Source organism: Anthonomus grandis, chromosome 5 (genome assembly GCF_022605725.1).
Source record: "Anthonomus grandis grandis chromosome 5, icAntGran1.3, whole genome shotgun sequence".
Taxonomy (NCBI): domain Eukaryota; kingdom Metazoa; phylum Arthropoda; class Insecta; order Coleoptera; family Curculionidae; genus Anthonomus; species Anthonomus grandis.
This window is the reverse complement of record NC_065550.1, coordinates 7,317,477-7,342,397: the sequence shown is the minus strand read 5'-3', so window position 1 is coordinate 7,342,397 and position 24,921 is coordinate 7,317,477. Positions and strand designations below refer to the sequence as shown.

The 24,921-nt window shown below is 33.9% G+C and overlaps 2 protein-coding genes across 5 annotated transcripts in view; one reads left to right on the top strand and one right to left on the bottom strand.

Annotated features, from left to right (window-relative positions):
* Positions 1-24,921, top strand: part of LOC126736529 (uncharacterized) — a 109,197-nt gene that overhangs the window by 35,491 nt on the left and 48,785 nt on the right. The gene's annotated exons all lie outside the window — the stretch shown is intronic.
* LOC126736527 (uncharacterized) lies at positions 5,393-24,301 on the bottom strand. 2 transcript variants are annotated; one of them, XM_050440916.1, is made up of 9 exons: positions 23,895-24,283; positions 9,000-9,071; positions 8,841-8,924; positions 8,693-8,779; positions 8,542-8,640; positions 8,241-8,485; positions 7,855-8,186; positions 6,708-7,772; positions 5,393-6,647 (listed from the first exon to the last, which is right to left on the bottom strand). In XM_050440916.1, the coding sequence occupies exons 1-9, from the start codon at positions 24,257-24,259 to the stop codon at positions 6,546-6,548; spliced, it is 2,451 nt and encodes an 816-aa protein (XP_050296873.1). In that variant the 5' UTR covers positions 24,260-24,283; the 3' UTR covers positions 5,393-6,545. The 2 variants fall into 2 exon arrangements, with proteins under 2 accessions (XP_050296873.1, XP_050296874.1); XM_050440917.1 differs by lacking the exons at positions 5,393-6,647; positions 6,708-7,772 and having other exon boundaries at positions 8,044-8,485; positions 23,895-24,301.

Genomic DNA, 24,921 nt, shown 5'->3' with positions numbered 1-24,921 from the left:
TGTTCAAAAGAGATACTTAATATTATATATAATTCTTTCAATTTAGTTTTAACAATAATACAAAGTGCCTTTAATTTCAAAAAATTCCATATATTACACGCTGCCCGCCGCGATGTACGAAAATATTCCTTATTAAAAATGTTTCAAACACCCCCCGTATCGTAAAGGATTGCCGCCGAAACTAAATAATGATTTACGACCGCGTAAAAAAAGTCGGCACTGTTTAGAAGTCCCTACTTCAAACGGCCGCAAGAGAGTGAACCTACTGTCTTGTTCTTTATACTGTGCTACGGTTCACGCGGCTTTTGCCTTGGCTAGAGCCGGACTTAAACATTTTTTTAGATATTATCTTGTAAAATAAAAATATCTACATAGTACAAATATTGATTTTTTAATATTAATAAAGTTCATACATTAACAAAATATTTAAACACAAATAAACATCGCATTTCTACATCTAACAACGACGATATAGAAGAATACGTGCAGGAAGTTAATTAGGTATATACCATAAATTTAAGAGACCATTCTTTGAGTAATTTTAAAACAAAAAGTTCATATAAACATATGTCCAGAAATTCTTCGTTCTCAATATACAGGGTGTTAAAATTTAACAACTAAAATATACGCCACTGACTTTTGTGCAATTTTTAGTATGTTCTGTGGATTATACAAATAAAACTTTTTTGTCTCTTGAATTTTTTTCGTATCTTGCTTTGTTAATAATAAATTCCAAAAGAAACTTTTCCCCAAATTCCTTGTGTGATCCAGGGATATGCAATTAAGTGGACTTTTTTTTTCTCGAAAAATAAGCGAGATACGAAAAAGTTGTATTTGTATTTGAGTAAATCAAATAAGATATTAAAAATGGCACAAAATTCAGGTGCCCCAATTTTTTTGCCACAAATATTTCTTCAGATCCCGTTCGAGATTACACTGAACCTAATAAATTTAATCATGTTAGGGGTAAATTAGCTCCTTAATGTTATAAATAACACCGCCAGAGAACTTGCGGACCTATGTTCATATGAACTTTTTGTCTTAAAATTACTCAAACAATCGCCTGTTAAATTATTTATGGTACATACTTAATTAATACCCTGTATAGTAACGCTTTTAGATTAACATCTGACTACAAAGTAGTTTAAGGATAACTAATTATACAAATAAAGTAATATTTCAAAACAAATAGAAACTCTTAGGCCAATAAATAAAGACAAATAGTTGGCAACAATTCAAAACAATTCTAACATCTGCGAATTTTTGTGCTATTATTAAGTACCAACTAAAGTAAAAGTGTACAATTTTGCAACTCTTTTAAATATGGCAACACTGTTAAAATGGCAGAAATATAAATAATGTCCTTAAAAATCCAAAAAAAAAAAAATTACATTGCTGCAACTTTAATTGATGCTTAATTATGTTATTTAAGCCATACAGCCAAATTTGCAGCTATTAAAAACTTTGGCAAAGTCAATTATTTTGCTTCATTAATAATTTTTGACATACCCCTCTTTTAAAACAAAAGTTTTTATAAAAAACGCTACGCTTTGTAAAAACGCTATCAAAATAGTCACTAAGTACGGCGCTGAACTAGGCGATACACCTATAAACACAGTTCGATAAACAGTGAGTTCGACATCCGGAGAACATGGCTGCGGCATGGCTAAGGATGCTATTAGCGTTGATTGAATATTTGGGAATTGAATATATTGAATATACCAAATATTCAATCAACGCTATTAGTTCGCTTACATTTTCGAGCGGAGTGCGACTGCTGGTTTCTTTATGCTGTGGTTTAAACTAACACTAAGTAAAATATTTTGCATGATTTGAGAAATATTTCAAAAATGTTGCTTTACTTTTTTCCACTCTAAAGTATTCTTTTTTGTGTCCCTTGGTAAAACGAGATAAGAATTAACAGTTTTTATTGGCAAACCATTTATAAGTACCATTTATGTTTTTATCTACAGCAATTTTATGCTAAAAGTCATCATCTAATATTTTATTTTAGCAACTTATTAAATGTTGCTCTACATTTTTCCACTAGTGTATATGCAAATAAAAGCCAGCCAAATTCACATTTCTGAACTGCAGATTCTAATATTCAACATTTTGACCGGAAGAAACGGAACTTTTTATAAAGTATATAGTTTAACTAGCAGACAATTGAGGTAATGTTTTCGAATAATCCTTAAAACTAACGACACAAATACTTACATCCATGTGCTAAACCTACAAAAGTTTTTCCCCGGGGAGGGCCGGGGTAGAATAGCCCTCCTTTTACGACAGGCAGAGCATACCCTGCCTGTCGTAAAAGGCGACTAAAAGAGCAACCTCTTTGGTGGTAGATGTTGTCTACTTGCATCGCCCGGTTCAATACCACCACATAGGACTTAGACGGCGTAAAGTGGTTCTATGGAACTCACGTTTCGCCGCCATGTCGATGTGTTCGGTTTCCAAAGGGGAAATGGAGTAGTAAAATTATTGCATGATGGCGCCCTCACGACCAAAACTTTCCGGAGGTAAACTAGCCTCCCATTCGGATCTCCGGGCGGAGGCTGGTCGGGGGGGTTCATCAGGCGGATTTAAAAGCCTAAAAATCAATTTCTGCAACATCAGAGGCCTAAACACCAATATTAATGCAGTACACCAACACCTGCAATCAAATAAGCCTCACATTCTGGCATTGGCAGAAACAAAGGTGAAACCTTCAACAATAAATGTTCACCTCATTTATCCTGGATACGAGCTACACACCCGATTTCGACTAAACTTTGGATTGGCAGTATTTGTCAAGAGCGATTTGATTGCCAGCGGGAGGAAACGCTTGAACCTGGGGACTTTGACGTTATGTGGTTCAAAATAATAGCCAGTGGAGCCGCGAAATTTATCTGCTATATCTACAGACCACCAAGCGACACCCAATATAGGCGGCTCTTTTTGAACCTGGTTGATTGCATTAACCAACTGCAAATTGACTACCCAAGCGCAGAAATCATCTTCATGGGTGATTTTAACGTTCACAATATCAACTGGCTGCGCTTCTGCAACAAGAACGACGATGAAGGACGAGAAGCTGAGCTAATTGCCATCATATGCGGGCTTACGCAGCTTGTGGAGGAACCTACCAGAATCCCCGACCGAGACGGCGAGTTCGCGAGTCTCCTAGATCTGGTCTTGGCTTCAGACCCTGACTCGTACACTGTATCAGTACAGGCCCCCCTAGGAACATCGGACCACAAATTGATAACAGTCTCTCAACAACCAATGGTTCAACCTAAATTGCAAAAAGGCAATAAACACCAAAAACGCAGCATATCGCAAATGGCGTCAACATCCTTCCACCGAAAATTGGAGGAACTTTTTAACCTCCAGAAATAATAGCTGCAAGCGAATTATTGATGAATGCAAAAAGAGTCACAACAACAGGATCAAAAACAAACTGCTAAACTGCCCAAATGGAACAAGATCTTTCTGGTCGGTATCGAAAGCCGTTAGTCAAGGATTTGCTAAGTCGGCCTTGCCACCCCTAACAGCAGATGATGGTTCTATCGCGGTAACAGCAAGGGAAAAAGCCAACTTACTGGGTAAACTTTTCGCGTGCAATTCTACTCTGCACTCGCAAGGAAAAACACCGCCATATTTGCCAAGAGTGAATTCATCGATGGGAGAAATTTCGTTTCCCCAACGAATTATAAATAAAATTCTTAAAAGCGTAGACACCAACAAAGCTTCTGGACCCGATGGAATTCCAGCCCTAGTACTAAAACGTTGTGCATGACGAATTGACTCCTCCCTTATGTAGACTGTTCACGGCATCGTATAAGCAGGGCTCATTTCCAACAAGCTGGAAAACTGCTTAAGTGCAAGCTGTACCCAAAAAGGGTAAGAAGACGATGCCGTCCAATTACCGCCCGATTGCACTAGTTCCAGTAATATCGAAGATTATGGAGAAAGCAGTCAACCAACAACTGTTAAGATATCTGGAATCATCTGGACTAATCAGCGATCATCAATACGGCTTCCGAAAGCTTAGATCCACCGGCGATCTTCTTGCTTACGTCACACACTTGTGGACGGAGGCCATGGAGAGGCACGGCGAGTCCCGCTCAGTCGCTCTTGACATTTCCAAGGCATTTGACAGAGTGTGGCATGAGGGTCTACTAACCAAGCTCTCCTCAATCGGCATAAGAAACTCATTATTGAATTGGATCAAAAGTTTTCTTGAACAACGAACAATCCAAGTAGCCGTCGATGGACACCTCTCCGACAAATTTAGCATTAACGCTGGAGTCTCTCAAGGATGCATTCTATCCCCCACCCTTTTCTTGATATTTATCAACGATTTGCCAAGAACCACTGTCAATCGAATCTACTTCAGCTTTGCGGATCTACAATCAGCTTTGCGGACGATAGCACACTTATTTCCACATTTAAGTCCGCCAAACCAACGACAGCCGCAACTTCTCAGAATCTTAGGCAGCAACAAGTAGCTTTAACCAACAACGATATTAGAGCAATCTTGGAGTGGGGCGATAACAATCTGGTCAATTTTAACGCTAAAAAAACGCAGGCTGCAATATTTACGATGAAGACTAACCTTGGTGGCTCGGAGCTGGTTATGGCAGGGAAAACATTGCCAATGAAATCATCTTTACATCTTCTAGGAGTCGAAGTCACCAACAGTGTGTCCTGGCAAGACCACGTTGCTGAGATCCAAAAAACTCGGAGTGCTTTTCAAAACGAAAAAACTATATACACCAGAACAGCTGCTGACTCTTTATAAGACTCAAATACGCCCTTCCCTCGAGTATTGCTCGCATGTCTGGGAGCTCTGCACCCAAGCATAGCTTAAAGCTGCTAGATTCTATACAGAAGAGAGCTATTCGTCTTATCGACAAACCAGAACTGACAAATAGTTGGATAGTCTGGAGCACAGGAGAAAGGTGGCTGATCTCTGTTTATTCTACCGTTATTATCACGGTAAGTGCTCCTCTGAGCTGGCAGGCCTGATTCCACCCAGGGCTGTTCCGGCAAGAAGGACGCGTCTAGCAGTTGCGGCTCATCAACATCGAGTCCACCTGCCTACCCCAAGGACGTCGCTGTATCGGGACTCATTCATCTGGAGAACATCTTCCTTGTGGAACGGGCTTCCACCTCACATATTTCCCGACGCATACAACCTGCAGCGATTCAAGATAAATGCCCACAAATATCTTCGCGCAAGCACCACTCCAAGAGTGACATAGGACTTTCCTCTTGTGCTTGTGTTTATCATAAAAATAAAAAAAAAAAATTTAAAAGAATACATGATCTATATTACTAAAAATAATGTAAAAACAAAACATGATAGACCCAGATACAAAGGGCAAAAAAAAGATAAAAATAACATACAAAGTCTCTCTTAGATTATCTAAATGGATATTTTTATTTAACAAAAATTGAAAATAAACGAATTTATCTCTTAATATATACATAAAATATCACTACACCTAAATTAAATATTCTATAAAAATGTATAATATTCTTTGTAAAAAAAAATCTGAATATCACAGCTGAATGAATTAACTTTGTTTAATATATAGTTCTTTCTGTTTCCTAAAGGAAAATTAAATAGATTTTAAAGAGCAATTAAAACTTCTATAACAGAGTATTATCTAAAAATGTATCTATCCGCAGTACAAAATGAACTCTTTAAAAATGAAAACCGCATAGCATATATTACTTACTTAGTATATATTTGCTGAACATAAGTTAGAACTATAATATTAAAAAAAAAACTTAACTGAAAGACAGACAATTCAGTAAATTAAAAATGAACTTGTTTTGTGCTCAGGTCTCAGGTCTCTTAGAATCTAAACCTTTGTCTCGTCTTAGAGAACACAGGAAGTGGTATAATACAAGCATGAAATAAAAGTAAAAAATAGGCACTGCAAATAAATTCGATAAAAATAGGCACTGCGAATAAATTTTTAAATAAATGTGTATTATAGTGTAAAGCCAGCAGTTTTTATTAAAACTTGTTGAAGAGAAGTTATCAGAACGAATTTACATTGCATATCTCAATCCATGTTTTTCTTGTAATGAGGTCTGAAGTAAATTAAAGAAGTCTACTATTTCCCTTTATCAGAACAGTTTAAAATGTACATACTCTCACAGGATGAATATTTACAATCTCTTTTTTGGTCGTGAAAAAAATTAGGGAGTCAAAAATTTTGTAACATATATTTATAATGATCAAATTAAATATTTGAAAGGTAAAACGTCTTGATTGAAAAGCTAATTTGAAACACAAATGTTGATTGCTGAATCCTTCACAGAAAACTTTATCAGTATCTTTATTAGTATTTCCCTCCAAAAATTTACAAACTCCATCACTGTATGCACCACAACCATCTGGTATATTTTTATGCATAATTATCTGAATTAATTTTTTTTTAGTAAGTTTGTTTAAATCACTTATAGCTAGAGCCATGATTTCGGGTGACGTAATTTTCACGCTTTCACACTAAACATTAACATTTTCTCGTCTAAGTTTAAAATTAGTCTAATAGTTCATGATTTATTTCCCCACTGGCCTTCCCCTCTGCCCCAATATCTCCAGTTATTTTTTGCTCAATGTCATGAATGTCTGCAATTGCTACCTGACAAGAAAATCGTATTTTCAATTACAAAGCAAAGTATTTAGATATAAGCAATCATACCTTACGTTCTTTAAGACGTCGTTTTAGGCGCCTTTTTCGTTCAGATATTAACTCTTCTTGTGTGAGGGAACCTTTTGCGGCAGTTGGACCATATCCTGAATCTTGTTTGTATTTTTTAAATGCGACTGGTTTTTTTTTGGTTGCCATTACTCTCATCTCTGCCTTACGTATACTGTCATATTCATGTCGGTTTTTATTTGCTTTAATGTACTTTTGGAATGTAGCGCCTGGTAACGTTTTTCTTGTGTCCATCCAGGTTGAACTTTGCCAGTCAGCACCTTTGTTATAACGAAGAGCAGACAAATAGGCTCTTGCTTGCAGAGAACCTTTTTGGATGGTGTTCAATTGCTTGCCAGCATTAAACTTGCAGAGCAATGACATGAACATCTCAGATCTATTATTGGTTTCATTTTTAATCAGTTTGTGGCCCTGTCTTACCACAACTTTCTGTAGTGCTTTTGTCACGTGATTGAAAATACCAGAATTTTGCATTTCTGCAACCCTATTGCTAATTTCCCCAATATTTTCACAATAGGAAGGCTCACAATTATGGTGGTCTCCAAAAACATGATAAGGGCCATTTTCCAGATCTGTCTTTAGCTTTTCAACATCCCCATATGCATTAATATATATGACTTTTGCTGCTATATTTTTAAGCTCTTTAATAGAGTTTGCTGTCAAAAACTTTCTGCCACTTGGAGCAATACTCGAATTGTTTCTGATTTTGTATAGCGCACATCCATAATTTTTAATTACATGGTTTTTGCATAAAATTTTCCTCACTGCATTTCCATAAGGTACAGTCTGCTGAATTTTAGCATACACGTTACTATCCCCATCACCAATAAAATGCAAATATTTTAAACCATGCATGCGAATACTTTCTCGAAACCCCTCACTTATAATATCTGCCTCCATAGCACCAGATGACCCATTCCAATTTTTAAAACAGAGATGCTCATGCGGTTTCTCACCTTTATTTTCTGCTCTTGCACAGACGCAACAGTATTTATTTCTTACACCAAGAAATAATATTTTTCCACTGTATTTACCTATTATCACACCCTAAAAACAAAATTTTGCTTATTATGACGACACCAAACATAAAAGTACATGAAGCGCCTTATTATAATGATATCATACTTACTACTCCAGATGCGGCATTATAGTGATGTCCATAAGATCTGTGGCTCCATCCACCATCAACATAGACAGTTATCCACGGAATTCCATCATTATCAATATTATGGTTGGCTACAGCATTCATCTTCTCTTCGACTCCAGCTTCTTCAAAGTTTTTCCAAAGAACCTTTTTCCAATCCTCAGCAAGCTGTTCTTCCAGAGAGTGAAACATTTGAAACGACAGAGGAGGTATATTCATTGTGCTTAAAAACTCTGTCATTGTCTTGTAGGAAGTACCTCCAGATAATGCTGCCCAAACACAAGCATAATTTAGTTGCAGGCGGACGTCTTTATCACCTTAGGTAAAAAACATGTTACTAGAAAATAATAATTGTATTTAATATTTAATGCCTCTCTGAGTAGAGCATTCTGCTTGATAAGAGCACATATTGCAACGAAACACAACAGTACTGACAAGTCCCTTGCGTTTTTCGTTATGAACTTTAAGAAGGCCTAGAGTACAAATCTGGCTATGCTTAAATTGCAACTCCATACAAAGTTCTGCAAAACGTTCCACCTCAACAATTCTATTGCCAATAATAATTGTGGATTCTGGACGGGTTATTCGTTCAATTTCAATTTCGTGTGAGTTAATTCTGTAATAAAATATGCAGAAATATATTATATATGTGTAAGATGCTGTTGGTCTTACTCATCATATTCTTCTTGGCTTATGAAAGAGAAATCATTCAATGTAACATCATCTTGGGAAGAATTATTACAAAATTTGTCATTGTTGACCATTAAAATACTGCAAATAATATTATTTGAATTAAAATATACCATTAATTTTTCCCACATACTCATCAATTTTTTCAGAAACCTTAGTAGGATTGGAATTATCATAAATCGTAACTGGAAGCTCAGGTACATCATAAACCATAGACTCGCTAAAGAAAAAAAAATTCAGTTATATAGGTAATATGTCTTTCTTAAGTTCTGGTTACATACATAACAACGCTTTCATCATCATCTTGACAAATTGACAATGGCACCGTTACATTTGATATTGTAGTGGATTCCTTATTAGTATTTCTAAAAAAAAATATCCAAATGTGAAATAAAATAAACAAAAAAATCATCTGATATTTAATAATTTTATATAGTTACCTCGACATCATATTTTCACCAATAGTGACTGAGGTATCGCGTTTTGCATAGCTGTGATCTGTGGCAACACAACTACAAAAAATTAAAAATTTTCTTATTAGTAGATAAGATATTTATGCATGTATCAACTTATTTTAATCGCACATCATATACCTATGTAGAACTATTCTACCCGAGTTCATATCCTCTATATGAAGCCGATCTTATTGTCGAGTCTAATTGAATGTTACTTATTTTATTGGGTATTACGTCACTTATCATATATCGTAGTACGTCATCCATAGCAAAAATCAATTTAGAAAATACTATCTCACAAGCTCAAAAAATCAATTGAAAGGAAGAAGAAATTAGACTTATTCACGTATTTAAAAGAAATATGAATTCAAATCTTTAATGATACCTTTCGATATACTTAAGTTCAGTTTTAAATACAATAATTTACTTGAGGTATAATAGATTTTTTTTTATACCTAGGAGCTGAGCTATTAATCTCTGAGCTTATTTATTGATTTCAATATCCTACTTAACTTTGTTAGGAATATTAAAATTAAAAACGATAATAACAACAAGAAGACCTACTTTCTTAATAAAAATACCTAATTTGAACCAACGTCTCGTAGATAATATATCTATTACCGTTATCAAGGTAAATAAATTAAAATTAAATTAAATTAAAAATATGAACAAAATATACTTATCTTTTAAATTTCTCGTTAATATTTCCTTCAAAACTCCTTCCTAACTTGACAATACTTTAAATACTTATTAAATTAAGTATATCGAAAGATATCATTAAAGGTTTGAGTTCATATTTCTTTTAAATACGTGAATAATTCTATTTTCTTCTTCTTTTCAATTTTTGAGCGTGTGAGATAATATTTTCTAAATAGATTTTTGTTATAAGTGACGTAATACCCAATAAAATAAGTAACTCATTATGAATTCCTCACAACAATAGAGATTTTACTTAATTGAATGTTCGAAGATAAATTTTATGTAATTTTATTATTCCAACTTGGCAAACAAAATTTCATATTGTAATTTGAGACCATCGCCTTTTAAACACATAAAATATGTTACAAGTTTTTGATCACCAGTTTTTCTCTAAAAAAGTCCTATAAACGTTTTTGGAAAGTATCACTTCTAAACGTGGGTAGGTACCATTGAATAATGCATTTCTTTGATATTCATTGAAATTATTCGTTTTATTTTTTATTAAAGAATTGTATTTGCTTTTGGGGTCTTCCTGGGAAATTTTTTTTTTTTTTTAGAATCGGCATGTCTTAAGGTCATAAATTATGTCAGTTAGAATTTTTTTGTTTGTGATGTTTTTTCGTTAAGAAACCAGACTGCTATTGCAGACCTGTCCCTTTGGATAACAACTTGCGTTATACAGGGTGTTCCGTTGATCATGTTACAAACTTCTAGGGCAGATAGAAAACGTCAAAAGAAAAACAAAAGTTCATATAAACATGGGTCCGGAAAAGCTTCCTCAGGGAGCTAGAGCTCTTTGAAAATAACCTTTAAAAACTAGTTTTTTTTTAATAGCTCCGGAACTACTTTAGCTACCGCAACCAATTTTGGGAGGTAAATTATTGTTAGTACGTTTATTCTTTTGAACCTACTAAATAAAATATTTACCAGGGGCTTCAGAATCAGGGGGTATTTGGTAAATTTAGGCCCATTTCTTTAAGAATTTAATTTCTGCCCGTTTGGGCATTAGATTATGATGTTCCTATGCTTTTTACATAAAAAAGTTGCTCTTAGTAAAAGTCGGTAAATGGTAAATATCACCGGTTTTGTGAAAATTGACGAAAAGCAAGTTATGAGATACAAAAATGAATTACCTATTATTATTAATAAACAATTTAAAAAAAAATCTGGCGTAAATAAAAAATAAATGTTTAAAAAAAGTTAAGGTAGCCACTTTATTAAATTGATACTCAAATTAATTAACTGTCACTTTAATTACCTTGAGGCATAAAATGTTTAAATGATTTTAAGTGTAATAAAAAACCAACAAATTAACAATTTTAGAAACATAAACAAATTTTATTAAAGATTGGTATTACAAAAATAAACTTAAAATATTAATTGCTCAAAATGCCGGCCGCCACGATCGATACATTTATTGTATCTACGCACCATATTAAGGTTGACGTGGTTAAAAATATCAGGCGTGGTTTGGATTACTTCAGCAGCTGAGGAAATTCTGGCCACCAGGTCTTCTTCTGACTCGACTGGAGTTTCATATACGAGACTTTTCATATGCCCCCAAAGAAAAAAATCTAAGGGTGTCAAATCTGGTGAGCGCGCTGGCCGGGTGACAGGGCCTCCGCGGCCAATCCAGCGCCTTCCAAAATTTTTATTTATAAACTCGCGGACAATAAGTGAAAAATAAGCTGGCGCTCCATCGTGTTGTAGCCATAAGTTCTGTCGTATATTTAGGGGCAGATCATCTAATAGTTCTGACAGTACATTTCTTAAAAAATTTGAATAAATATTTCCCGTTAAACGAGGAGGCAACATAATTGGACCAATTAAGCGTTCTCCAACAATGCCGGCCCACATATTGACCGAAAACTTATGTTGATAGCTCCTAAAATGAATACCATAAGGGTTTTCCTCACCCCACACATGATTATTCTTAGAATTAAAAATGCCTTCTTTTGTAAATAAAGCCTCGTCAGTAAAAAGGACATATTTTGGAAATTGAGTTTCTTCTGTACACCGGTTAAGAAACCACTGGCAAAAATTCACGCAGGGCATAAAATCATTGGGTACTAATGATCACACCTTTTGCAGGTTGTAGGGTCGAAGAAGCTGTTCATTAACAACGTTCATACCCTAACATGATTTACATGCATCGCATCCGCTACTGCTCGAGTACTTACTGATGGGTTATCTTCAAATCGCTGAAGCACTTCTTCCTCCAAATCCGGGATTCGGATGTTCCTTTGCGCGCCATTATCTTGGCGTTTTATTTTAACGGAGCCAGTCTCCCTGAGCCGTTGATTGACCCTTTCAAAAAGTGTGTGAGCTGGGATTCGCCTTTCGGGAAGCCGCTCTTCATATAGTCGAGAAGCAGCTCTACCATTACATCGAACTTCCCCATAAATTAAAAGCATATCGGCGTATTCAGTAAAAGTGTAATCTTGCATTACTTAACCGTAATAAAAAGGGAATTAATATCATGTAAAAAATACTGACAGTGACAAATTTAAAAAATACTGACAGTGGCAATGAATTAGCATTATTATTATTATTAAAATAATTAATTCAGGTGCTGTATCTTAGTTTGGTTTTAGCCAATTTCCACAAAAACGGTGATATTTACCGACTTTTACTAAGTAGCTCATTTTTGGTCCACCCTGTATACATGAATTCATCATCAAAAAAATCGCGACAAGAAATAAAAATTAACGTGAGTTATGTCAGCCAGTTCCAGTACAACCCGGACATCGACCTCAAGGTTCTGTGAAAGTGCTTAGTTTATATTATTTTGTTATACTAATTAGCTTACGACTAATCGATATTAGATATAGAAAAACACTCCATAATTAATTCTCGTCTTGAACGTAGTTATTTTTTGGTTGTCATATTTAATAAAATTAGTTTATTTAAAAAGTGTATTTTCAATATAAAATACATAACTGGCGCAGTCGGTCGTAACTCAGAAGATCTTTTGGACACCTGTGTGTTTGGAAACCGTGTGCGAGATTCCTGAAACCACAAAATCCAAAAATCGTTAGTTTTTACTATTTACTAAGTAAAGAACCTAGAAGAAGTCACCGTTGCGACTTGAAGCAGCATAATCGTAAGTGATCCTTCATTCCTTCCTTATTTTAATAATTATTGTGAAAATTTTTATTTTTCTTAATTGTGCGAAATAACAAAGTATTTTCGTTTACTTTAAGAATCTCATTCTTTATTTTTACCATTTACCTACTTACATTTTCGTAAAATTGTGTAGGACCCCTTTTTAATTTTAATCTTACTATTTAAGCATTTTATTTTAATATTTCCGAATTATTTCACAATTAATATTAATTGTTATTTTGATTTCACCGTCGATATCGATAATTTAGCTCATACTATTGCAAATATCTCATTATCTCGAACGCCTGAATTAGATAATATGGCAACTATTACAGCAGCTAAAGATATTGCACGTACAATTAAATGTTTTTCAGGAAAAAGTGAACATTTAGAGTTCTTTATTGCTAGCGTAGATAAGTTCTATAATAGATATTTCAACAATACGGCTGACGAATCCCTAAAAGAATTTGTCTTTGCGTCCATATGTTCAAAAATTATTGACGAAGCGGGCGACTTTTTGCTTTGTAGACCGGATATAACAACCTGGCCTCAAATTAAAATTGCCCTAAGACAAAAATTTGGAGATCGACTAAACAGACAAGTACTTTCACAACAACTCAATTTTCTAGTACGCAACAGAAACGAAAATATTCTAGATTTTATAGAAAGACTTAAAAATTTAAAAACCCGTGTTTGCCTCAAGATAACAAGTGACCAAACAATTGGTCAAGAAACTAAGAATGCTCTTATCGAACAAACAGAAATCACATCCGTAAGTGTTTTAATGTCTAACTCGCCCATGGACCTAAGAACTATTTTAATGTTTAGAAATCCACAAAACCTTGAAGATGCAAATTCAATCGTTTCAAACCACTCTATACCTAAACAACAAATCAAAGCTCGTTCATTCATGCCCACCCAGACTAAACCCATTTTTCAACCGCCGAAACCACAAAAATCAATGCCCCAACAAAGGCAACCAACTCTAACCTCTAATAATTTTCCCCCACAATTACAAACAGATTACCAATACATTTTTAACTACCACCAACCTATGACATACCCGAATAACCTTGCTGTAACTCCCCAAAAATACAATCAACCAACCCCAATTTAATCTCAAAGAAACGATAATGCAAATAGACCTTTTCCTAGCCGCCCAGTAAATATTCAAAGTCGGCCAGCTCAGCATCAATTCCCCACAAAAAAACAGGTTTTCGGAAAACAAAAAAATGTGTTTTCAAAAGAAAATTCGAATATGCCAACTGGACCTCCAATACCCATGTCCACTACGAGCCGAATGCCCTCGCTCCAATAAAGAAATTATAGATCTCAACAATTCAAAACACCCCAACAGTTTCAAAACAGAGCACCTTCTCCAATGGACCTATCCAATATAAATAGTGAAACCCCCGAATATTACCAAAACTATTATTTCGATACCCAGGAAGATGATGTATATCATCAAGAAAGTACAGAGTATACTGAAAGATATATCCAATTGAATTCTATCAAGATGAACAATCACACGATCTCATCAATCAGGAGGAAAATTTTCAAGAAAACAGCATACTAAACAATCCTCCCTAAATCTTAATACCTTTTAAATTAAGTCTTTACCATATATTCAAATCAAAAATCCACCAGCAAAATTATTAGTTGACACAGGCAGTCACACATCCCTGATAAGGCCCATTCTCGCCGAAAAATACTTTCCCGATCATATCTACACCTCAAAACATACCCTTACCACATGCACTGGAGACGCAAAAACCCAATTTAAAGCCAATATACCCCTATTGACAGAATTTAACCTTGTTACTAAACTTGACTTGATTTTATATAACTTCCACGACTACTTCGATGGTATTATAGGTATTAGAGACCTTCGTAAATTAAACCTTAATATAGATATTGTAAATAAAAAATTATTTAATGACGACACAGAAATGCCAATTGCTTATCGTGACGACTTTAACATTCAAAAACTAGAAATTCCACCCTTGTCTATTATTATAAAAAACATTCAAAATAATATCCCTGATAACACCGAAATATTGATACCCTATCAATGCAAGGATGGTTTAGAAATCCCTTCATCCCTTTTGGTAGTAAAAAATGGCACTGTCCTTATAAAATTGCGCAACATTACAAACGAAAGTAAAACGCCCCATTTTAGACCAAGTGACATTGAAAAAATAGCTCAACCAATTCAAAGTCAGAGTTTCGAAATTTTTAATATAGAACAAATTGAATCTCAGTATCAAACTCCTCAAAAAACAGGAGAAAAATGCGATTTTATTATTCTTATCCGATCTCAACATCTAAATCAAGAAGAAAAAACCGAATTAAAAAAGTTAATTCTAGAATTTTCAGATATTCTTCACAAACCCAATCAAAAATTATCTTTTAGCCACGAGGTTAAACATGAAATAAAAACAAGAGACGAGATCCCAGTTCATACAAAGTCCTATCGTTACCCTTACATCCACAAAACAGAAATCCAAAAACAAATTTCTCAAATGTTAAATGACAATATCATTCGACCATCTTCCAGCCCTTGGTCCTCCCCAGTTTGGATTGTTCCAAAAAAACCTGACGCTTCAGGAACCCAAAAATGCCGAATCGTCATAGATTATAGAAAAATAAATGAGAAAACTATAGATGATCGATACCCAATTCCCAATATTTCAGACATTCTTGACAAACTCGGTAGAAGCCAATACTTTACTACTCTAGATTTGGCTTCAGGATTTCACCAAATCGAGATGGACAAAAAATCTATTCCCAAAACAGCTTTTAGTGTCGAAAAAGGGCACTATGAATATGTTCGCATGCCATTCGGTCTCAAGAATGCACCTGCCACTTTTCAGAGAATCATGGATAACGTTCTAAAAGACCTTCAAGGAAAAATTTGCCTTGTTTACATGGATGATATAATCATCTATTCCACATCCCTTCAGGAACACCTCTCCAATCAAAAAACTGTATTTAAAAGAAATCATAATCTAAAAATTCAAATCGATAAATGTGAATTCCTCCAAAAATCTGTCGAATTTCTTGGTCATCTAATAACACCCGAAGGCATCAAACCCAACCCTAAAAAGCTAGAAACAATCCAAAAAATCCCTATACCAAAAACAACTAAAGAAATTAAATCTTTCTTAGGCCTAGTTGGGTACTACAGAAACTTTATTCAAAATTTTGCCCACCTAACAAAACCCATGACAAATTGCCTAAAGAAAAATCAGAAAATAATTCACACAATCGTGAAACTTGCAAGTCCATACTAATGAATGACCCTATCCTCCAACACCCGGATTTTTCACAACCTTTCAACCTAACAACCGACGCCTCTAACTTCGCAATAGGCGCTATATTATCCCAAGGCCCCATAGGCTCAGATTTACCTATACCTTATGCATCTTGAACCTTAAATCCAGCTGAGATCAATTATAGTACCATTGAAAAGGAACTATTAGCTATCGTTTGGGCAGCCAAATATTTTCGGCCCTGTCTTTTCAGCACAAAATTCAAAATCATTACAGATCATAAACGCCTACAATGGCTTTTTTCTATTAAAGAGCCCAACTCAAAACTAGTCAGATGGCGTCTTAAATTACAAGAATACGACTACCAAATTATATACAAAAAGGGCAAACAAAACACTAATGCAGACTTCCTCTCTCGTATTCAAATTAATCCGTTAGAAAATGACCCCATTTTAGATGATGACCAACTTTCGATAATCCCTAATATAGACCCAAACGAAATACCAAAATTACCCTACGATAATCTTGACGATATTCTTAACTCCCTCTCAGAAGAAAATCCACCTCTTCAAAACCCAAAAATTAACATCATATCCGACATTGTTATAAGACCTGCTAAGACTAATAACAATATTTCAAAATCCCAGAGTGACTCACAAACGCAACATTCTAGTTTAGAAAACTCAACAATAGGAGCTTTCGTACAAAAACCTTTATATTTTTAAATAATGACCCTATTGAAGAAACAATCTGTAAAATTATTAAAGGACACTTCACCCCAAAGCACACATATTGCCTTCATTTTAAAAATAACAAATAATAATAAGTCTTGAACCACTCATCCTAAAAATCTTTCAAAAATATTTTGCCCCTAACTCTTTTACTTTATACATTTCTAACACTCTACTTGAAGACATAATAGACCCCGGGGAACAACAACTTAAAATACAATATTACCATGAAACAAAGACATCTCACCGTGGAATTCAAGAAAATATAGTAGCTAAAAAACTAAAGAAACATTTTTACTGGCCAAACCTTGAAAATGACGTAAAAACATACGTAAACTTGTGCGAAGTATGCCAAAAAACAAAATACGAAAGACACCCAAATAAATTAGTCTTCAAACCCACCCCTATTGGTTATGAACCATTCGATCCCTTATACATTAATGTATATAAAACACATAATACTTCATTCCTAACCATCATCGACAGTTTCTCAAAATTAGGTCAAGCGTACCCTTACTAACCCCAACAACTATAGAAATTGCCAATAAATTAATTATTTATTTCAACCACTATAGCCTACCCAGAAATATACTATACATATATATGTATAGTATATTTGTCATATTATACATATATAATACAACAGACATTGCTTCGACATTTAAAAACGAGGTCATTCAAAACCTTTGCAGCCTACATCAAATTGAACTTCACTATTGTACCCTTCGAAACCCAAACTCAAACAGCCCCATAGAACGCCTACACTCCACATTGAGTGAAATAATCTTAACCCTCAAAAGTAAAAGGCCCAAAGAAAATATCATCAATCTTATGAACTATGCTATTCAATCGTATAATAATTCGACCCATAGTTCATTAAAATACACCCCTTTCCAAATTGCTCGCGGAAAACTAGACTATAAAAATCCCCTCGAACTTTCAGAAGAACAAAAATTGACACAATACATTCAAGAACACTCGGAAAATAAAAAAGCCATGAATAAAGAAATTAGCGTAGATCCTGACCAACCCCTATTTACTAAAACTTTTCCCTAAAAATCAAAAGTAAAAGAAACTAACAAATATAAAAAAGTTGAGCCTCCTATAACAACTAAAGAAAATGTCATTATTTCTCAAAATAAAAATACAAAGAAAAACATTTACAAAAACGTAATAAAACCTCAACGCAAAATCGTTTCAGATGAAGCACTACCTGGTCCTTCTCGTACTACGCATCGTTACAACCTTAGAAATAAAAAAAGTCCATCCTCTCCCTCCAACATCTCTAGGCATAACCTTTATTACGATTTCCCAGCATACTGCTCTTTACCATATTAATTTAACACAGATAGAAAACTGTTTATTTAATATAAAACACATCCTAGATGCCTCAAATAAAACCCTAACGAACCCAAATAAAGCAGAACATTTTGCAACCCTAACAAGACAAAAATTTTCACAAACATATCAATTTTTAGAATCCATTCTATCAAATACCAAGTTGTTTCACACACTACCCCTAAGACCGCAACGAGGACTATTCAACGCTGTTGGTAAAATTAATAAATGGTTATTTGGCTCTCTAGACTCAGACAACAAAAAAATATTCGACCAATACTTTGACACTCTTAACCAAAAACAGAAAACTTAAAACAAGAAGTAAATAATAAAAATATCATCTTGACCAGCGTTATGGAAACCTATACGAAAAGCATTAAAGAACTTACGAATAATCAAAAAACGATTTCAAATCAATTAAAAGTATTAGAAAGTTTAGAAGTAGAGCTAACAATCTTATATGCATCCCTTATATTGGATAACATAATGTTTCAATTAAATACCATAAACCAAATTATAAATAACATAAAAAACACAATATCCTTTGCTCATGCAAACATAATGCATAACTCAATAATAAACCCAAGCTGTGTCACCGAAATGATAAATAATATTACAAATTTATATGGCGAAAATCACGTCCCAAAATTCGATGAACCTATTAATTATTACAAATTCTTATCAGTTCAAGTAATCATAAAAAATAAAATAGTTTTATTTTCTATTCACACACCAATTACCTCTCCAAAAGAATTCACACTATACAAAATATACCCCTTCCCTATCCTAATCCAAACAATCTCTCTATCCAACCCTTATATTATGCTTGCGAAAAACGACTACTGGACTTCAAAAGAAGAGTGCCCCCAAATAGGAGACATTTTTGTAAACAAAATGCACTATCCAAAGACGATCCATGCCTATATCAACTATTAACTACAACCATAAACAAATGCCCGGTAATAAACGTCTACTACAAGAAAACAAGCATCCACCGTCTCAACGGAGAAGAAATCCTTGCGATACCATCTGGAGGAACCATTATATGAAGCCAATGTCAACAAGGACTACACAAAATCAAAGAGGCCAGCATTATAACCATACCGCGGACTGCCCTATCGAGATAGAGAACAAAATCTACGCGAAGGAGAAGAAAACAGAATTTCAGTATGTGATGCAGCTACCGAAATTCTCAGACATAGGCCCAAAAATTCCTATGTCAAACCTTCAACTAGAAGAGGTGAACTTGGAAGAATTGGCTGCAGCTCAAAAAACGTTGTCTTCAGTCAACCTTCATCTCATCGAAACCTCCACCACAAATTACCACTGGATAACCCCTACAGCGATGCTAGCCATTCTCATCCTATGTGCAATGGCTTATGGCTCATGGAAATATATGCAGAGGAAGAAGCAGCCTAAGAAAGAACACCCCGATGCCCAGATTCCTCTTCGCAAAACAGAGTTACCCATGTTTCCCGAACTTGAGGAGGGAGGAGTTATGTGACCCAGTTCCAGTACAACCCGGACATTGACCTCAAGGTTCTGATGAAAGTGCTTATTTTATATTATTGTTATGCTTAGTTTATATTCAAGTTCAAGTTCAATATATTCAACTTCAATATAAAATATTACAATTCTAAGAATATAAAGCACCTAGATACCGGAGTATCTGTATGTGCTATGGTAGAAACAATTCAAAAATTCTAATATATCAATGTTGTTACCCTTAGCAGACTAGCAGTTATATAAATTAGTTCACAATATTTAACATTTTAAATAAGTTTACCCAAAACTACATAACAAAAATCAAAAACCAGACAATAAAAATGAGAATATTATTTTGTTATACTAATTAGCTTACGACTAATCGATATTAGATATAGAAAAACACTCCATAATTAATTCTCGTCTTGAACGTAGTTATTTTTTGGTTCTCATATTTAATAAAATTAGTTTTTTTAAAAAGTGTATTTTCAATATAAAATACATAACTCGTGTCAGAGCGTTTTTTTTTCGAATATACCCCTGAATTTTAAATTAATTGGTTCCATCTTGCGCGTCCTCACTCATATATAAAAATGACATATATATGTATGTCATAATAATACCTATCTATACTATATATATCTATACTATATATATTCATTTATATACAATATACCTAGATTTTTTACAACTTTGAAGAAAACCCTTTTTTTTTTTATAATTCTTATCAACCTTTTTTGAACAATAAAAACATTTTGTAACATGCAATCCTTTTTGTAAAAAATTATGCTATATTTAACAATACATTCAAAGTTAGTGAAGCACAGATTTCTTAATTATGTATATTTTCATTCATGTATTTTCCAACTACTCTAATACCATAACAAATAGAATTTAACTTTTTTATTAGCTAGTTTATATGGTATGACCGGTTAAGGTGTTCATTGATGTATAAACTTTGATGAAAAAAACATTGATGTCTTGGCATTTCGCTTATGTGATCATGTCAAAGAATTCTTCTGCTTTAGCTTATAATTTAAAACTTATTTTTTAAGTCACAATTAATTACACACACTTGCCACTGACAAGAAATTCTACTTTGACAGTTACTTGGGTAATTAAAACATTACTATGGGGAAATTGAAGAGAAATATCAAAGTCTCTACCATAAAATCTTAATTTTTTATTAGGACCATATATAAATATGGAGGAATATAAATATGTTATACATGGTTGAAGAGCATTTTTAAAGAAAAATTTGAAAATGTGCAAATTCAACATGGCACTCATAAGAAAAATGAAAAGTTGACTTCGGCCGCATTCAACATAGTGGTCCCACATTATTTTTTACTCTATTATAAATTTTTTTTTACCCGCACTCAGAAAATTTCATCATTGTAGATTTTATAATAAACAAGATTTAACTAAAGTATTTTATAAAAAGTTTTTTTTTTTTTTTTTTTCCCTGTACACTTGCTATTCCAAGTTCAAAGTAGTAGATATTAGATATTTAAAGGCACTTGATTGCGCAACTTTTTCCTTATTTGTTACATTCTGATAAAAGATATACACCTTTAATAAAATACCCCATGTACATTTTCCTATTTTATCCATTTACGACTTCAAAGCTGGGCAAAATGGGTGGCCAAAAACTGATATATTTAGAATTAGATGGTGTGAGAACTAATAATTTATTTTTTATGAAAGTACAATTTTTTATAATATACAATAATATTATCTTCTAAAGTTTTCATTCATTTCCCAACAAGTGGATAGGCCACCTGGTACCAGTAAGTTGGTTTGCGAGACCCTGTTTCTCAAAATTGTGGTTTACTGTAGGCTATACGAAACTGCTGTTACAGAAGCTGTTAACAGATTTACTATAGAAATATTCAAAAAAAAACCTGTAAGGCAGTAATGAGATGATGTATGTTGTGCGTGGGAGGAAATGGTGGCTTATTTAAACATATACTTTAATCGCAAAATGTTCATTTGCAGTGTTTGTTGTATGGTCAATTATAATTCAAAGTAATAATTAATAATAATGATAATAATAATAAGCCTTTATTTCCAACAGGCAACTTGCCCAATAACAGGAAACAGTTGCAAAACAATGAAAAATATAGTTAAAAAAACACACACAAACAAACCTAAAAGAATGAAAAGAAAAGAAAAAGAGTAAAGTAAAGTCACATTCTCAAAAGTTATCCAAAAAATTAGAACAAATAACTATTAATATGATATAAAAACCCAATTATAAAAGTTTAACAAGATAATCACTAACTGCAATATACCTACTAACTATAAGTTAAACACATGGGCCCTAATCCCAAGAGTAATGATCCACCAAGATATCGATAATCACATGAACCGGAGAGAAATTTATATCGCACATGTGACAGATCCGATTAAATATAGCGCATATTGTATATAGTGGCAATTTCAACAGGATGTTAGTATGAGGCCTTGGCAGAAAGAATGTTAGGGGATGTCTAGCATTAAGCCTAGGCACCATGAAACGTACACCAGAAAGAAGTACAGGACTATCAATGAATCCATTCAGTAACCCATGCAGGAATTTTACAGAGAAGATCATTCTTCTGAGATGTAATGGATGTAGATTGAAGCGTTCCAATAGTTGCTGATGATCAAACCCTCTTACCGGATATATGCCATCCTGCCTGAAGGCCAAAAACGCTGAACAGATTCAAGGAGACCAACATGATTCTGATAGAGCGGGTTCCATATAATGCAGCCAAATTCCAGTTTTGAGCTCACAAAGCAACAGAAAAGCAGTTTTAATGTAGATTCCAAAGTAAAACTCTGAGAACTTCTAATTATGAACCCAAGCATTCTCAGGGCTGACTTGACTATGTTATTGAAGTGTGGAACGAATGTAAATTCAGAGTCAAAGGTTATACCAAGATCAGTAATTTGCTCTAATCTACTCAAAATAGTATCATTAATAAAGTAATTAAAATTTAAGGGTGTTTTTGATCTAGAGTAACTGACCACACTACACTTAGCCACATTCAAGCCTAACCTGTTAACAGCGCATCATACCTCCAATGTATTAGACAGTTCTGAAGAAAAACACAATCCTTCAAACCATATACATTTAAATATAGCTTCAAATCATCGGCAAAAGCCAGCCTATGACAAGTGAGTGACTCAATCAAGTCATTTATAAAAAAACTAAACAGGAGCGGACCCAGGTTCGAGCCCTGTGGCACACCCGACGTTACGTTAAAAAGTTTCGATTTAAAGCTCTCATATTCAACATATTGAGATCTACCAATCAAGTAGGAATGAAATAAATTAAATAATCTCCCTGAAAAACCATACTAAGTTAATTTATAATTAAATATAGTGATCTATCCGATCAAAGGCTTTTTGGAAGTCGGTATAAATAACATCGACTTGAGTATTAACATCAAGTGATTCACAGATGTGGCTAGACAGACAGGAGGATAAGTTAGTAACACAAGATCGCCCGCTAAAAAATCCATGCTGGTCTACAGAGATGAGTTCTTTTGGGTGACTAAATAGCGACCGATTCAGGATAGTTTCGAAAATTTTTGAGAAGTTACAGAGTAATGAGATTGGCCTGTAGTTCACGATTTGATCAGAGTCCCCAGCTTTTAAAATAGGTATTATTTTAGCAGAATTAATAGAAATATCAAAACCTACTACTATGAAATTTTCATTTTGTTATTTTTTTTTATTATTTATTTTGACCGAAAATAAACATGTTATACATTGTTGAAAAGCATTTCTAAAATAACATTTGTATATGTACATACATACATTATTATGATCAATTAATTTGGGAAAATGTAACCAGGAATAATTTTAGAGAAGCAGAAACTCCAAAAATTATATACCTATGACAGAACGTTAATCATTTTGCTATCAACTATTATCACGTCCTATTACCACATACAAACAGGGCTACCGCCCCGTGTTTGTGCCGATAATTCCTCTTTTCCTAACTATTATCCCAGTCCCTAAATAGGGCTCAAACGACTACCTAACCCACTATTTAGCGCCAACCCAAGGTTTCAATCCCTTTTTGCAATACCAACTCCACACGTGCGCCAACCACATAGTCCCATGACACATAGACCCATGACATTTAAGAGTCTCTTTTATTTATTAAACCCTTTGACAATTTTATAAAAAATCATAAATAACCAACTTTGTATATAAAGTAAACACCTATATATAAAGTATAGACCTTTTATACTTACTGTTTCTTTCGCCAATAAGCCTTTCGGCTAGCGCTGCGGCGGCTTCTACGGCTCCAACTTCTTCCCATTTTCCCCATAACAGTGGTTTTATAAATAAAAATAAAAAAAAAACACGCAAACAAAATATAACCTAGAAAAAAAATCACACAAAATCTTGCAAAGACGCAAAAATTTTTTATGGCTCTTGGAAAGAACAATAAAAATTGAGAAAGTCGAAAGCACCGAACAATAACAGGACTAGAAGGTTCACTTAACGCTCCGCCTCTTCTTATGCCTATCTCACTCGAATATCGGACGCTACTCTTTTTAAGTCTCTCGAAGTCGCTCCCGGGCGAAATGCATATACCGGCTGTCTGATATAGCATATTTAAAGTAGTATAACAGTTGTCTCACAGAGTAGCTATTTGTAGGTAGAATTACTTACTATACTGTGCTAGAACGTTATAGTGATTGTTTTGCGATTTGGTTTTATTAGGGATTTTATTAAGGATTCTGATTTTATTAAGGATTCTGATAAAATGCCACGAATATGTTGTGTTAATGGATGTTTGACTAGAGAAGGGACAGAAATATCATTGTTTCGGTGGCCCAGGGATGAACATAGGTAAGAATTTATAGAATTGTTTTAGTATAATCGTATATAATCGTATAGTTTTGAATGATAATTTTTTAAATATTTTTATTTTATGCATAATAGAGGGTAATAATATTATTAAAATGAGAGACAATAATAATAATAATATTTTTTTTTTCATATTCATCAGTATAAAAGAAATTGTAAATAATATTTCTAGATGTCTTTATTCTTGGGGATTTGTTAATAATCATAGGTATACCAATATGACTCCAGAAGAATGTAGTAATAAATTAAAAGTCTGCGAATTACATTTTCCTCAAAAAACCTTAATACGTAATACCGTAAGAACAAATCTGCTGTATAACGCTGTCCCGTCAAAAAATGTATGGCAAAATAGCGGAGAAACTAGTAAGTGTGGTAATTTTTTATACAGATAAATTTACCTTGATT

Excerpts from the sequence above, each read along its gene's own strand:
- LOC126736527 (XM_050440916.1), bottom strand. The coding sequence starts at position 24,259 with ATGCTATATCAGACAGCCGGTATATGCATTTCGCCCGGGAGCGACTTC. Across the intron at positions 8,780-8,840 it reads GATGATGAAAGCGTTGTTAT|CGAGTCTATGGTTTATGATG; the intron begins GTATGTAACCAG and ends TTTTTTCTTTAG. Across the intron at positions 7,773-7,854 it reads ATAATGCCGCATCTGGAGTA|GGTGTGATAATAGGTAAATA; the intron begins GTAAGTATGATA and ends TTTTGTTTTTAG.